The sequence below is a fragment of the Corythoichthys intestinalis genome, chromosome 12 (assembly GCF_030265065.1).
Source record: "Corythoichthys intestinalis isolate RoL2023-P3 chromosome 12, ASM3026506v1, whole genome shotgun sequence".
NCBI classification, from domain to species: Eukaryota; Metazoa; Chordata; class Actinopteri; order Syngnathiformes; family Syngnathidae; genus Corythoichthys; species Corythoichthys intestinalis.
Window position 1 is genome coordinate 50,309,195 of NC_080406.1, and position 12,868 is coordinate 50,322,062.

Genomic DNA, 12,868 nt, shown 5'->3' on the forward strand with positions numbered 1-12,868 from the left:
CTGGCACATGCCTACAAACGACCCCCCCCCCTTAAAAATGTTTCTCCTCGGATCTACACGATTCACGTAGGTCATCCTTTTTGACTTCAAAACGGCGAATTTCGCCGAAAGGTGAGAGATTTTCATGCCTGAATAAAACTGGCCACTGGAGGGCAGTAGCGCATTTTGTAAGAATTCATCTCGGGCCAAGAAAGGAAAATAGAAGAAATGAAAGGAAGAAAAATAGTCAGGAAACAGAAGTTGGAGGGATCGCGTGAGAATCTGAGAAAAATGTGGAGATCGGAAAAAAAAAGGCAAACGACACTGGAAGAGTGTTTTGAAAATAAAACGAAACCATCGTCAAAGAAGGATTAAAAAAAATATCTATCACGCGTTCTGCAGAGCTCATGTTGCGTTACTCTTGAGCCCGAGCTTGAAACCAACGATGAAGATGATGAACTTGATGAAAAAAGTGAGACCGATCTTGATCCGGACTCATCAGATTACTGGGAGCCACCTCATTCAACCCGGAGCAGCCGAGAGCCTTCCCCGTTGTTATGTGCGCAAATAGTTTAACAGTTCAATAGTATAGTTATGTGTAAATAAATTGTTACTTTGCGATCAAAAGCTCTATTTGTCTTGTTTGTTATTTTGTAAAAGGAAAACATTCAGATGTTTGGGATGTAACTAAAGCAAAAAATAGCTGTGTTAAAGTCAAAGTTATGTTTGAAATGTATGCTTTCACAAAAAGCTCAATTTCTCTGTTTTTTCATCAGAAATTGGAAAATTGCTTAAAGAGGAAATGCGAAGTAATTTCATAAAATGCCAAATAGGGTCACAATTAAAGTTATGAAACATTGTCCAACAAATAAAGCATGAAAAAATAATTTATTTGTTATATATTTGACAAAATAATCGTGTTTCCGAAGTTCGAGCCTGAAAGGGGACGAACACAGAAGTGATACGTCACACCGAGAACAGCGATGGCAGCGCTCCATACGGCCGCCATACAAACCCCTTCAAACAATGATTCAAACAGCGATATAAGCAAGTGAGGAGATCCAAGTTTTTGAAGAGTTGGAGGAAGAGGAAGAGGTTGGAATTTTATGTTGGACCGTACTTGTATTAGCCAGACGCTAATCAGGATGCAAACAATGTGCCCGGACTACCTGACATGGAATGGAGACAAGACCCATCAAGATTACAAGATTGGTAAAATATAGGCTGTTATTATTTTTATGATTTGAAGCATGTCAGGTAAATAAACCACCTACTATTGCCTGGGATAAAAGAAAAGTTTTGACGAATCCCCGATCATGTTGTGGAATGAACAGTAGAAGCTAGCGACGTTAGCTTTTATTTATGTGTTAAGTGTGTCTGGGAGTGGTAAAACATACTGTAACGTAAGCTTGTTAACGAGGGAGATAAAGTGGCTAATTAGCATGCCAATTTAATTTTACTTAGAACATCCAATTTTTAATTTTTTTTTTTTATTTAACTTAACATTATACTTAAATTCCAGTTTGCTAAAATGTTGTTTTGAAAAAGAAAATCATGTTCAATAGAAAAAAAAGGTGTTTTTTATTTTGGAACCCAGAAATCTCAAAATGAAATATTTTAGAGCTGTAATTGCAATACCATGATAACGTGAAACCGTGATATTTTGCTTAAGGTTATCATACTGTCAGACAGACGCCTAGTCGACAATCACTTGCGTGCAGCTTGCATGCATGCACCCCATGCAATTTGCCGCCCTGCGCACACCCAACCCGACCGTACCTGGAAACACCATTGCACATAATACACAGACAGTGTTTACTGTACACAACCGCACAAAACTGGGTTACTGCCAATATTCCGATTACGAAGAAATCATCTATGGCTACATCTACACTAGGACAGATAATTTTCTCCAGGATATTTCGCCGACTATTTTTATACCGGTTCACACTTACGTTTAAGGTGCGTTTTAGCCCCGCCCGCCCCTCCGACCCCGCCTCTGCAAGGTACGCATGCATTTGCGCAAACTACGCATGTATAGAAAGGAGCAGCCTCATATGTTACGTCATCGCCCGTGTACCGCCACCACTTGGAAAATAACAAATAGAAGCATATGGTGTGGCGCAGCGTATATTTCTTGGAGGCCGCAACCCGAGTGCCTGTGCATAACAGCGGTGATCCCGGAAGTGGCAACAGTTTTAAAAGGGAGAAATGTCATTAAAAAAAACTAATCACACGCCTTTTTGACTGGGGGTACCACGCAGGTCACTTTTCGGGGGGTTTAATTTTCCTCTACGCATTTTTATATACTCATGTTCGGTCGGCATTGAGTTGGGAAGGGCCAGCCCCGCAGCTGGCTGATCGAAAACGCGGGAGACGAGCTCTGTAAAAAAAACGCTCATCTCCGCGTCATTTGCGATGGGAGGACTACAAATGGGCACTGAATTGAATTAGTCGCTCGCAATATTCATTGCTGCTGAAATGTCTAGTATTGATATCATGCATTGCACAGTGTAAAAAATTATATTTGTAGTTTGGACACTTACACCACTAACCTGCGGTACATAACAGTGTAATTGACAGAGGTGTCTTCTGTGGCGGGAGTCCATGTCAACTGCCAATTATCAAATAGGACCTGCTTTGGCATTGGTGGAGGTGCCTCACCAAGTACTGGAAAAAATGAAAACCAAAGATTGATTGAAATAAAACACCATAAATTCAACCCAAAATGAACATTTTCAGTCTCTGGTAGGAAACCAGAGCAATCTCTTGTGACCAGATTGGACAAGATTTTTATTTTATTTTTTATTTTTTTAAGGCCATATCACCAGGGCCTCTCTGTGGAGCACGATGGCGAATGGTAGTGAAACATGATCACTGAGTTAGGGCCTTCAAACAACTAAATAATCCCGACGTATAAGAATATTGCAAATTTGCAATATATATACACAAATCTTTTTGACAGCCATCTTACTCCATATTTGTGTGTATTGTGAGCCTGCGTGCGTGCCAGTGATTAGTCCGAGAGAGAGTGAGTTCACTGCTAGTCTGCCACACTCAGGTTGGGTTGCTGAATAAGTAACAAAATGTCAAGAGTTAGATTGTCTTCTGTGTTGTTAGATCCAGTGTGCCGCCGTCAGAGGTGAGTAAATGAAGACAATTGTATTGTTTGTATTCTTTGTTGATGAGACGTTACTACTCAGCACAGAGCACTAAGCTAGTTAGCGATTATGCTAATCAGTGCGTTAAAGTGCCTGTGACGCGATAAAAAAAAAAAAAAAGTCTTAAATAGCATATTTGAATTAGAATCATATTTTGATACGATTCGACTATATACAACAATTTGGCAAAGCGATGATGACGAGAAATGAATATTTTAATCTGCCGTTTAGCTCCTATAATCCTGGCGCTCTGGCGCCTCCATCTGGATGATGACATCACCGTAGAGTGATGCGGAGTAGCGATTTCAGCAGATTTAGAATTCAACCCAACAGAGGATGAAGCGTTTTTCTGCGATTCTGGTTCAACTGTGGATCTTTCAAGTGATATTGTCGGAGGAAGCCTGTGGCATACAGCCATATTTGTTTGAGTGTATTTGGAGAAGGAGGAAGATTCAGAACGACAACAAACACGAGGCTGATGACTAGAGCATACTGTAAAATGTCATAATTGTTTTTTTCGCTCTACTCCAATATTTTTACAGGATATTCTTTGTATCTAAGTATTTAACCCCGATTGCTAAATAAATTGTATGGTCATGAGAAATAACGCTTTTGCTAAATGGAATATGAAATATTAAAAATGCATTTAATCAGTAAGAGGGCCAAATTACTGCATATTGGTTAAAACTGACGACTTCTTAAACCTCCCAAACGGTATTTTATGTCACCAGAGTTAGTCTGGCTCTTGTCATTTCCCAGAGGGGACTCGGAGACGAGGAAACAGTGTAAACAAAAGCGGAGTGTGATAGCTAGGCTACGTGCTCATCCAAACAGAGCGGCTCTTACAAGTCTCTTCCTCGCTTTTCGAATACGAAAAATCACACATAACTACCCTGACTTATGTCACATACGGCGGCGGGGGTGATCGTCTTCACCGATCGTCCAGCCCCCGGTGGCAAGCAAGTTTCGGCTCGTCGTTCCGGCTCCGGGAGGCAGGTAGTGCTTGTTGCCGAGGACACAGCGGGGGAATGAACGCAGAAAATGGTGCATTCTCGGTGGACAAACCGGCAGACGTCGGAGCGCATGGCTGCCCGAGCCTAAGCCGAGGATAGCGCTCTCTCGGTGGGCACACTAAGAGGGCCGAGAGGAAGTGTCTATACAATCGCTTCTTCTCGGTGGACAGGTAGCATTGTCACCCACAAAATGCAAGCCACCTCGTTATTAAAATATGTGCCATGATTCCAGTATTACTCACTTCCTTGTTTGTCCAATGGTTGCTCCATTGTCATACTTGTTTTGCCCATTCTTTGCGGTCAGGGGTCGGCAACCCAAAATGTTGAAAGAGCCATTTTGGGGAAAAAAATGTCTGGACCCGCAAAAAATTAAAAGCCTTAAATAAGCTTAATAATGAAGGCAGCACATGCTGTATGTATCTATATTAGCCTACTATAAAAATGACTAAGTCGGCTAAAAATTAGGGCTGTCAAACGATTAAAATTTTTAATTGAGTTAATTACAGCTTAAAAATTAATTAATTGTAATTAATCGTAATTAATCGCAATTCAAACCATCTATAAAATATGCCATATTTTTCTGTAAATTATATATATATTCTGTAAAATAAATTGTTGGAATGGAAAGATAAGACACAAGATGGATATATACATTCAACATACGGTACAAAAGGACTGTAGTGGGCATTTCACTCTACTGTCATTAAAATCTGACTATGCTGTCCTCACTCCGAAGCGTCTACTTTTTCCAAAGCTAGACAGCTAGTGAACGACGCCTTAATAATTAGACTTCTTCCTTTTTCATCTGATTTATTAATAAAATGGCCTCAAACCATTGTCCTCTTTAGACCGTCGTAAAACTACAAAAAAAAAAGTACACAAGCATTGCATTAGCAACAACGTTAGCTTAGCACGCTATACAGGTTCACTGAACATAAACAAAAAGCGTCTCATACAAAAAATAGAACATTTCGCTTACTAACATAATATGTACATTCTTTACAACAACCATACTTACGGACAAATCTTGTCCACGGATCATATAAGCACAACATTATCAGCCCGAGACGTCGTGCAGCCATAATGAACTGGAAAGAAAACAATAAACCATGTCGCAAAGCGACCACAAGAGTTCGCTGTTGGACAGCACAAAATGTCTTGCTGTAAAACTTACCGAAAGGCAGAATACTTTCTGAGCGGGACATGTGCATTAATTGCGTCAAATATTTTAACGTGATTAATTAAAAACATTAATTACCGCGCGTTAACGCGATAATTTTGACAGCCCTACTAAAAATACATCATGAGCCTTCATGATTTAATGTTTATTTTCCACGCAGTGAATCCAACGCACCACGTGACCACTCTTTGTATGACGCCACCTCAAGTTTAACTTCATTATAATATTAATGAATTGTTTCATTGATTTGATGAAATTACAGAAATGCAATAAAGAGATCCAATTTTTTATGTCATTTTAATTTTAATTTTTAGAAAAACAACAAAATGAAACGTGGATAACATGCCACTTCTCTGGGCATGTCTGATTTTCTTTACTATCTCAGTTTTGTTTGTGAAGTCTGGAAATAAGTGTTCTGATGTTGATGAATGTCTCCTTCATGTATTCACCATCTGTGAACAGTTTTCCATGCTTTATCATCTCCCGGGTTGCAATAAAACATGCAGCAGTAGTGGAGTTTGGGGATGGAATCCACTTCTTAAATCTATTTTTGCGCTCCTCTAAGTTCTTCAGAAGTAATACAATCGCACTTTTTCTCTCACTCCCAACTGGGTACTTGTGACAGAGCGGTTCCGTCACTGATGGCGCACGCACGCCCACATGCATACACGCACGCACATACACAATAGGCAGCAGCTGCGGTCACGCACATGGCGCTCGTTTTGTATTACTCACACCGTTGTTTGGACAATCGGGACACTTTTCTCTTTCTAATATTCTCTCACAATTGGTAGCGCGACCGGGGATGCACACTCGTCGCTCTACCCATTGTTAAATAAATCCATTCCACATACAATCAAACAATCCATTCACTCTGATCAGTTATCACTTACGAGCAAGGAGGAAGTGAGGAGAGCCAAACAGGCGTGACGGTTTTGGGACCCTTAAATGGGAATAGTTCCTGCGTAATTTGGGAGCAGGTGCGCTTGAGGGGAGGAGCTACTAGTATAAAAAGAGGCATTTTCTGCAGGTAGAGGAAAGCGTGAGGTGGGTTTGTCCATGCCAGAGCAGAAATGTAGCTTTGTCACAGCTTAATCCCACTTTTGCTTCTTGTGTGTATATGTTTGGATGTTGCTGTGGAAATCCATTCATATTTTTTGTAAATAGTATTTTCTTCCTTTTTTTGTGATTTTGATTTTTTGCTGTAAATAGTTATATATTTTTTCTTTTTGTATATATTCCAGTGGTGCACTGTTTTTGCTGGGGTTCGAACCTATTAAAAATTCACAACACCTGCATTCTCCTGACTACGCCATCAGTTTTTTTTTTTTTTAGTAGCCGGAAGAACCCCGCGACAGTACTCGACTTCAAATTTAGCATGCCTTCCCTAGAAATGTGTTTCCACATGACTGTTTTTGTTAATTGATAACTTCTCGCCACAGAGTAAACATTCAGGCAATCCTTCCGCATTGGCAATGAATGCAAATGATTCGGTCCAAGAAACGTTGAAACATCAGTTATTTTTCTATTTTTCCCTTTCGGATCCATGGCCCATCACACATTGGCCGGTTTGTTTACAACAGCCACCTGCCTGGCATCCCGCCCTGCTGATAGAAACGTGTGTTGCAGGCTGTTGTGATGCTTTTGGTTTGAATGAAGAAGCCGTGTGAACAGTTCGAATATTTTTTTAATGAACTCGTTGCCGTCAGCACACACAGACATACACTAGCATTCTTAGCAAAACGCTAATCTCTTCTTCTCCGAATTCTAAGCACACTCTCCCACAGCGCCACTCGGCACTAAGTGGCACAACTGGTACTGCATGTGTCTGTAAACACAACATCTCCCCTGTTACTCAGAAAGAATACTACTCTGTATGAACACTATTTAACTGTATTCACTCCAAACAAATAAACTACTTTTTTTTCACACACTTAGAAAAGTAGTCTTACTGTATGTCAGGTACTCACAAACACAAATTAAATACTGTATCCATACGTATTACCTCTAATCATGAAATAAGGTCTGTCTCATACAGTTTGTATAACAACATCAATTATTCAGGCATTTCCAAATATCCTTATGCGCTTACTAGAATAAAGGAACACGTGACATTTAAACTCAAAATGTAGTAACTGAAATTACTGTCACTCAACTTAGTTGTACAGTATGCTTGGAGCTACTCCATTACATAATCTTTTGTCCAAGATGGTTTCTGTCTGTCTCTATGAGTTGTTTGTCTTTTCATAGTCTTAGCAGGACTCCTGGTCTTTTCAACCCGTTCTTGGTGCTTCCTCTGTGCCGTTCAGGCAGAGAGAATGACGTGTTGCATTCCACTTTTTCCCGTCACTCAGGACGAAGGTGCTCAGTCCTGTCTGTTGCTCCACAGACATCGGGTCAGTGCACTGTCTCTCTCCTTTTCCCACATGAAAAGGCTTGAGCACACGGACCTTGGCACCGACTTTGATCTTGGGAAACTGTGATCCTCGTCTCTTGTCAGTGTAGCATTTGCTCCTTTCTTGTTGTTTGGCAACTCTAGTCGTCACGTGAGCATATGTCCCACCGTCAGTAGATGGAGGAAGAACATTCAACTTGGTCCACATTGGACGTCCCCTCAGAAGCCGGAACGGACATTCACCTGTTGTTGCATGAGGAGTTGCTCTGTAGCACTGCAGCATTTCAGTGAGCTTTTTTCCATGGGCGTTGAGCTACATGAGCTCCCTGAATCCAGTCCTTAAGCACACTGTTAAAGCTTTCAACACATCCGTTTGCTTGAGAATGGTAAACACGCGTTCTGATGTGCTTAATGCCCCTTACTTTCAGAAATCCAGCAAAGGCGGAGGACGTGAATTGTGGGCCGTTATCAGTTGTAATGGCGCAGGGATTACTTTCACGTGCAAAGATGGAAGCCAGGAACATTATTACAGTGTCTGTAGTTGCAGATGAAGTGAAGGCAACTTCTGGCCATTTACTGAAATAGTCAATTAGAGTGATGGCAAATCTGCAGTCATAAGTCCCCAGATCAAAAGGACCGACAATATCCACAGCCACATGTCGAAAAGGGCCCCCAGGAAATTCCACAGGTTGCGCTGGGGCTGCAGGTGTTTTGGCTGTTTTGTCACAAAACTGGCAGATTGTGCAGGCAGACAAAACTGTGTGAACCACCTCACCCATGTGTGGCCACCAGTACAGTTCTCTGAGGTGTTGTTTAGTGCGAACCACACTCTGGTGCCCTTCGTGTGCCAGTTGAACAATACACTGTTGAAGAGATTTAGGAACCACGAGGCGAGCTCCGCAGAAGATCAGCGGCGCCTCTACAGCAAGTTCATGGCGCACCAGGAAGTATGGCTGCACATCAACTGGAAGGGCTTTTTTTGATTTAGGCCATCCAGACTGAATGACTTGTCGCAACTTCGTAAGATCAGGACAGTCCTCACATTCAGCCTTAAAATCCGCAAGTGGCAGAGCCATTAGGAGAAGAGAAATTTCTGCTATCTCGGTGAATAATTCTTGCTCAGCTTCTGCAACAGTGTTAGAGGTAGCGAGAGGAACACGTGAAAGACAGTCGGCCATTACATTCTGTGTACCTGGGCGGTACTGCACGTCAAATTGAAAACACATCAGTCTAGCGGACCACCTGGCAATTCTCATACCAGCTCTGTTCATGCCTTTGGTGTTGAGAAGGGTGGTGAGAGCTTGATGGTCGGTTCTGAGTGTGAATCTGTGTCCCCACACATAAATACGCCATCGTTCCACAGCCCAAACACAGGCTAGAGCCTCTTTTTCAGTCGCAGAATATTTCCTCTCAGCAGCTGACAGAGTACGAGAAGCGAAGGCAACGATGCATTCATTGTTGTCTGAATGTAGCTGCGTCAGGACAGCTCTTAACCCATAGTCTGAGGCATCTGTTGTGATGAAGGTAGGAAGTTTTGGGTTGTAGATGGCAAGTGCAGGACTCTCAAGAAGCATAGTTTTCAGTTTGATAAAACTATTTTCTGCTGCTGCATCCCATTGTAGTTCAGCCTGGGAGTTTGTTCTGAGTAGTTGTCGTAGTGGCTCGACTAGTGTTGCATAGTTGGGAAGAAACTTGCTGAACCATGAAGTTAAGCCCAGGAACGAGCGCAGTGCTGCCATGTCTTTTGGTGCAGGAGCCTCAGCGATGGCAGTCAGGTGATCTGGGCTTGGGCGTAGACCTTCCTTGGAAACAACATGTCCAAGAAAAGGAATGCTGGTCTGACCAAATGAGCTTTTGTTAAAGTTTATCAGAAGTCCAACATTTGTCAGCATTTGTCAAAACTGCTTGTAGGTGTCGATCAGCATTTCTTTTGACTCACCATAGATTATGATTCTCAGGAGTTGGTGCTGCTGGTGCTGCAGCAGCACGATCGCCTCTTTTTCCTCGGAAACACCCCCGTGATGCGCCGACAGCATTCACCGGCACAGTCGGGACCGTCTTGGTTGATGAAAGCTGTGTAGCATTTTTAACTGGTGCCCCCTCCTGGCAGGAGATTGCAAGCGCTCTCTCCAGCATGAGGTCATCTTCCAGCAGCAACTTGTCTCTCACAGCCGTGAGATAAGCATTAGAAATTAATTGATCCTGAATCATTTCCTGCGCCATCAGTCCAAAATCACACAGAGAAGCTAACGCTCTCAAAGCCGCCACGTACTGCGACGCCCTTTCATCAGCTCGTTGAGTGCGTTGTCTGAATGTGTGTCTGCAGGCTATGACGTTAACTTTTGGAACGAAGTGCGTAACGAGGGCAGCCATAGCCTCATCATACGTCGCACCTTGTGCTGGCAAAGTGTAGAAAAGTCTTTGTGCTTCCGGATCCAAGCAATGAAGAAGTGCAGCCCGTCGTCGTGCATCTGGCCAGGCGTCCCCTCTGGCATTAATGACGAGCATATAGTTGTCGAATATTTTCCGCCATGTTTCGAAAGGAATCTGCGGCTCGCCCGCATGTGGAAAGAACGGCGGTGGGCTCGGTACAGAAGCGCTCATCCTCGTCGCCAATTTGTTGTGATGTTTGGTTTAAATGAAGAAGCCGTGTGAACAGTTCAAATATTTTTTTAATGAACTCGTTGCTGTCAGCACACACAGACATACACAAGCATTCTTAGCAAAACGCTAATCTCTTCTTCTCCGAATTCTAAGCACACTTTCCCACAGCGCCACTCGGCACTTAGTGGCATAACTGGTACTGCATGTATCTGTAAACAGCACAGGCTATGATGAAAATCTACTTTGACAGAAATGTTGAAATTTAATATTTATTCTACACATTTTTACAGCATTTGGAAACGTTAAGAATGCTTGTGTCATTTTTGTCCTCCTACAGAAACTATATGAAAACAAAAAATATATTTCCCTCAACCATCTTTTTCCATTTCCAAACATTTTTGAAAATGCTCCAGGGAGCCACTAGGGCAGTGCTAAAGAGCTGCATGCGGCTCTCAAAACACGGGTTGCCGACCCCCGTTCGCGCTAAAGAGCTGCATGCGGCTCTAAAAACACGGGTTGACGACCCCCGTTCGCAGTGAAGAGGATCTTTTTTTAAACCCAGAAATAAATACATAAACATAAAGACATAAACCCATTCATACAACAGCTTAAAGTCTCAGCGTCCCATTCCAACTGTGAATTATCAATATGAGTGTCTTCTTTGAAATTGGATTTTGATTGCATTTAGAAACAACTGTTTGACAGAGAAAACTGATTAATTACAGTCTGCCTCCTCCTTATTCGATTTTGTTGTTTATTTTGTTCAAGAAAGAGTCAGTGACACAATTTATATCAGCGCTTTGCCCACAAAATGTCAATCAGAAGTACTTTTTTTTAAATTGAGTGAACAGGACTTTTGTCTTATTTGTGTACTGAGAAATTCTTTTATGGTTTGTATTCAGAAACTTTGTTAAAAACTTTAACAAGTTTTATGTATTCAAAACAGTACAGTAGACTACAGTTAAGTCAGGAAGATGTAATACCTAAAATATATTCTTAAAGGAAATAGTCATCCATTATGTCTTCATTGTGACTTACAAGTTACAACATGCCTAAAAAAACTTCAAGTTAGATTGTGAAGGTAATTTTAAAAAGTGGAAGTAGTTGACAGTATACAAACACGTAGGGAAACTCCATTATTCGTCTGGTTTTCCCATTTTTGCGAACTCAGATGAGATTCACAGTATACAAACGTGTGGTCGAACTTGCCATACCTAGTTTTCGAATTTTTACAACTAGTGGTGACGGGCTAATTGTTTTAATTTTGCCGGAAAAAACTCTTTGTCAATCTATTCAAATGCCAATGCTGACATGCAGCAGTTGCTTCATCCTTATTATTCATTTTTGCGAGTTTTGGGGCAGTTTGAATATGAGGTCCACAAGCGTGTTTTAACTCTCTCGTAATCAAGGTGTACGGCTACAACCCTGATGTCTAGATAAAGGAGAATGCACCTTGTTTTTGTTATTACTATTATTATTTCCTTTGTATTCCTTAAATTATATTTATTTTATTTTTTAAATCCCATACCTAATAGTTCAAGAAAATTGAACTGGTTAGCCTATACGTGCACTACGATACAAACATTTACTTACCTTGGATGACGAAGTGAAACCATATTAGAAGGAAGACCATAGTAACTCTGTCAATTCACGAAAAAGAAAGGTCATCAATTTGATTCATTAAAAACTATCTTAATCCATTGAGGATTACTGTTCTAGTTTGAATGTACGACATTTGAAATCACCAACAGCTAGCGATACCAATATTTGTACATGGTGTAGTTCTTCTTCTTCTTCTTCTTCTTCTTTTTGTTTATTGGCAGTTTACCCCTCGGTGCCGTGGGGCATGACCGCCACCTACTGGACCGACGGTTTAGCACGAGATCAGGCAGTTACAGAATACAGACTAAGTAATCCCTCCTGACAACCAGTGAAACACACCCAGAGCGTAGACAAAACCCAAACCAAAAAATTGGATAAATTAAATATTAACGAAAAAATTAAATACTAATGAATTACCCTCTTCCTATATCCTGTCCAACGGCCCAGTGTCCCTGAGAAACTTTATTAGCCCTTTTTGAATATTGGCCTTTTTCATCTGTAGAACATTTCCCACCCCATATGTCTCTTCTGCCTGGTCCAGCACCATTCTGAACCGATCCCTCTGCTCCCCATACTTCCCGCATACAAATAGAATGTGTTCAACCGTTTCATGCTCCCCACTGTGTTTACATTTCCCATCTTTGTGTTTTCCTATCCTATGCAATGAATCATTTAGCCCCGTGTGCCCTATCCTCAGTTGACTCAACACCACCTCCTCCCTCCTGCTTCTACCCAATCTCCTTCCCACCCCCACCTGTGACTGTATTGAGAATAAATGTCTCCCCGTTTCTTGTGCTTCCCAATACCAATGCCACCTCTTTTGTATGTAGCCCCCAATAATGGATTTCCCTTCCGCTCTACTCAGGACGCCCCGCCTTTCTATCCCCGGTGCTCTCAGCGATTGCTTGGCCAGGATGTCCACCACCTCATTTCC

The 12,868-nt window shown here is 41.7% G+C and overlaps 1 protein-coding gene across 2 annotated transcripts in view; it reads right to left on the minus strand.

The window, feature by feature from the left end:
- ifngr2 (interferon gamma receptor 2) overlaps positions 1–12,125 on the minus strand; it is a 30,704-nt gene extending 18,579 nt beyond the window's left edge. The window contains exons 1-2 of one of the 2 annotated variants that reach the window (XM_057853195.1): positions 11,926–12,125; positions 2,535–2,649 (exon numbers count right to left, since the gene is read on the minus strand). In XM_057853195.1, coding sequence (XP_057709178.1) covers positions 2,535–2,649; positions 11,926–11,965 — 155 coding nt within the window. In that variant the 5' untranslated portion in view covers positions 11,966–12,125. Of the gene's footprint in view, positions 1–2,525; positions 2,650–11,925 lie in introns of both variants that reach the window. The other variant, XM_057853194.1, reaches the window with a different exon arrangement.
- Positions 12,126–12,868: the final 743 nt, after the last annotated feature.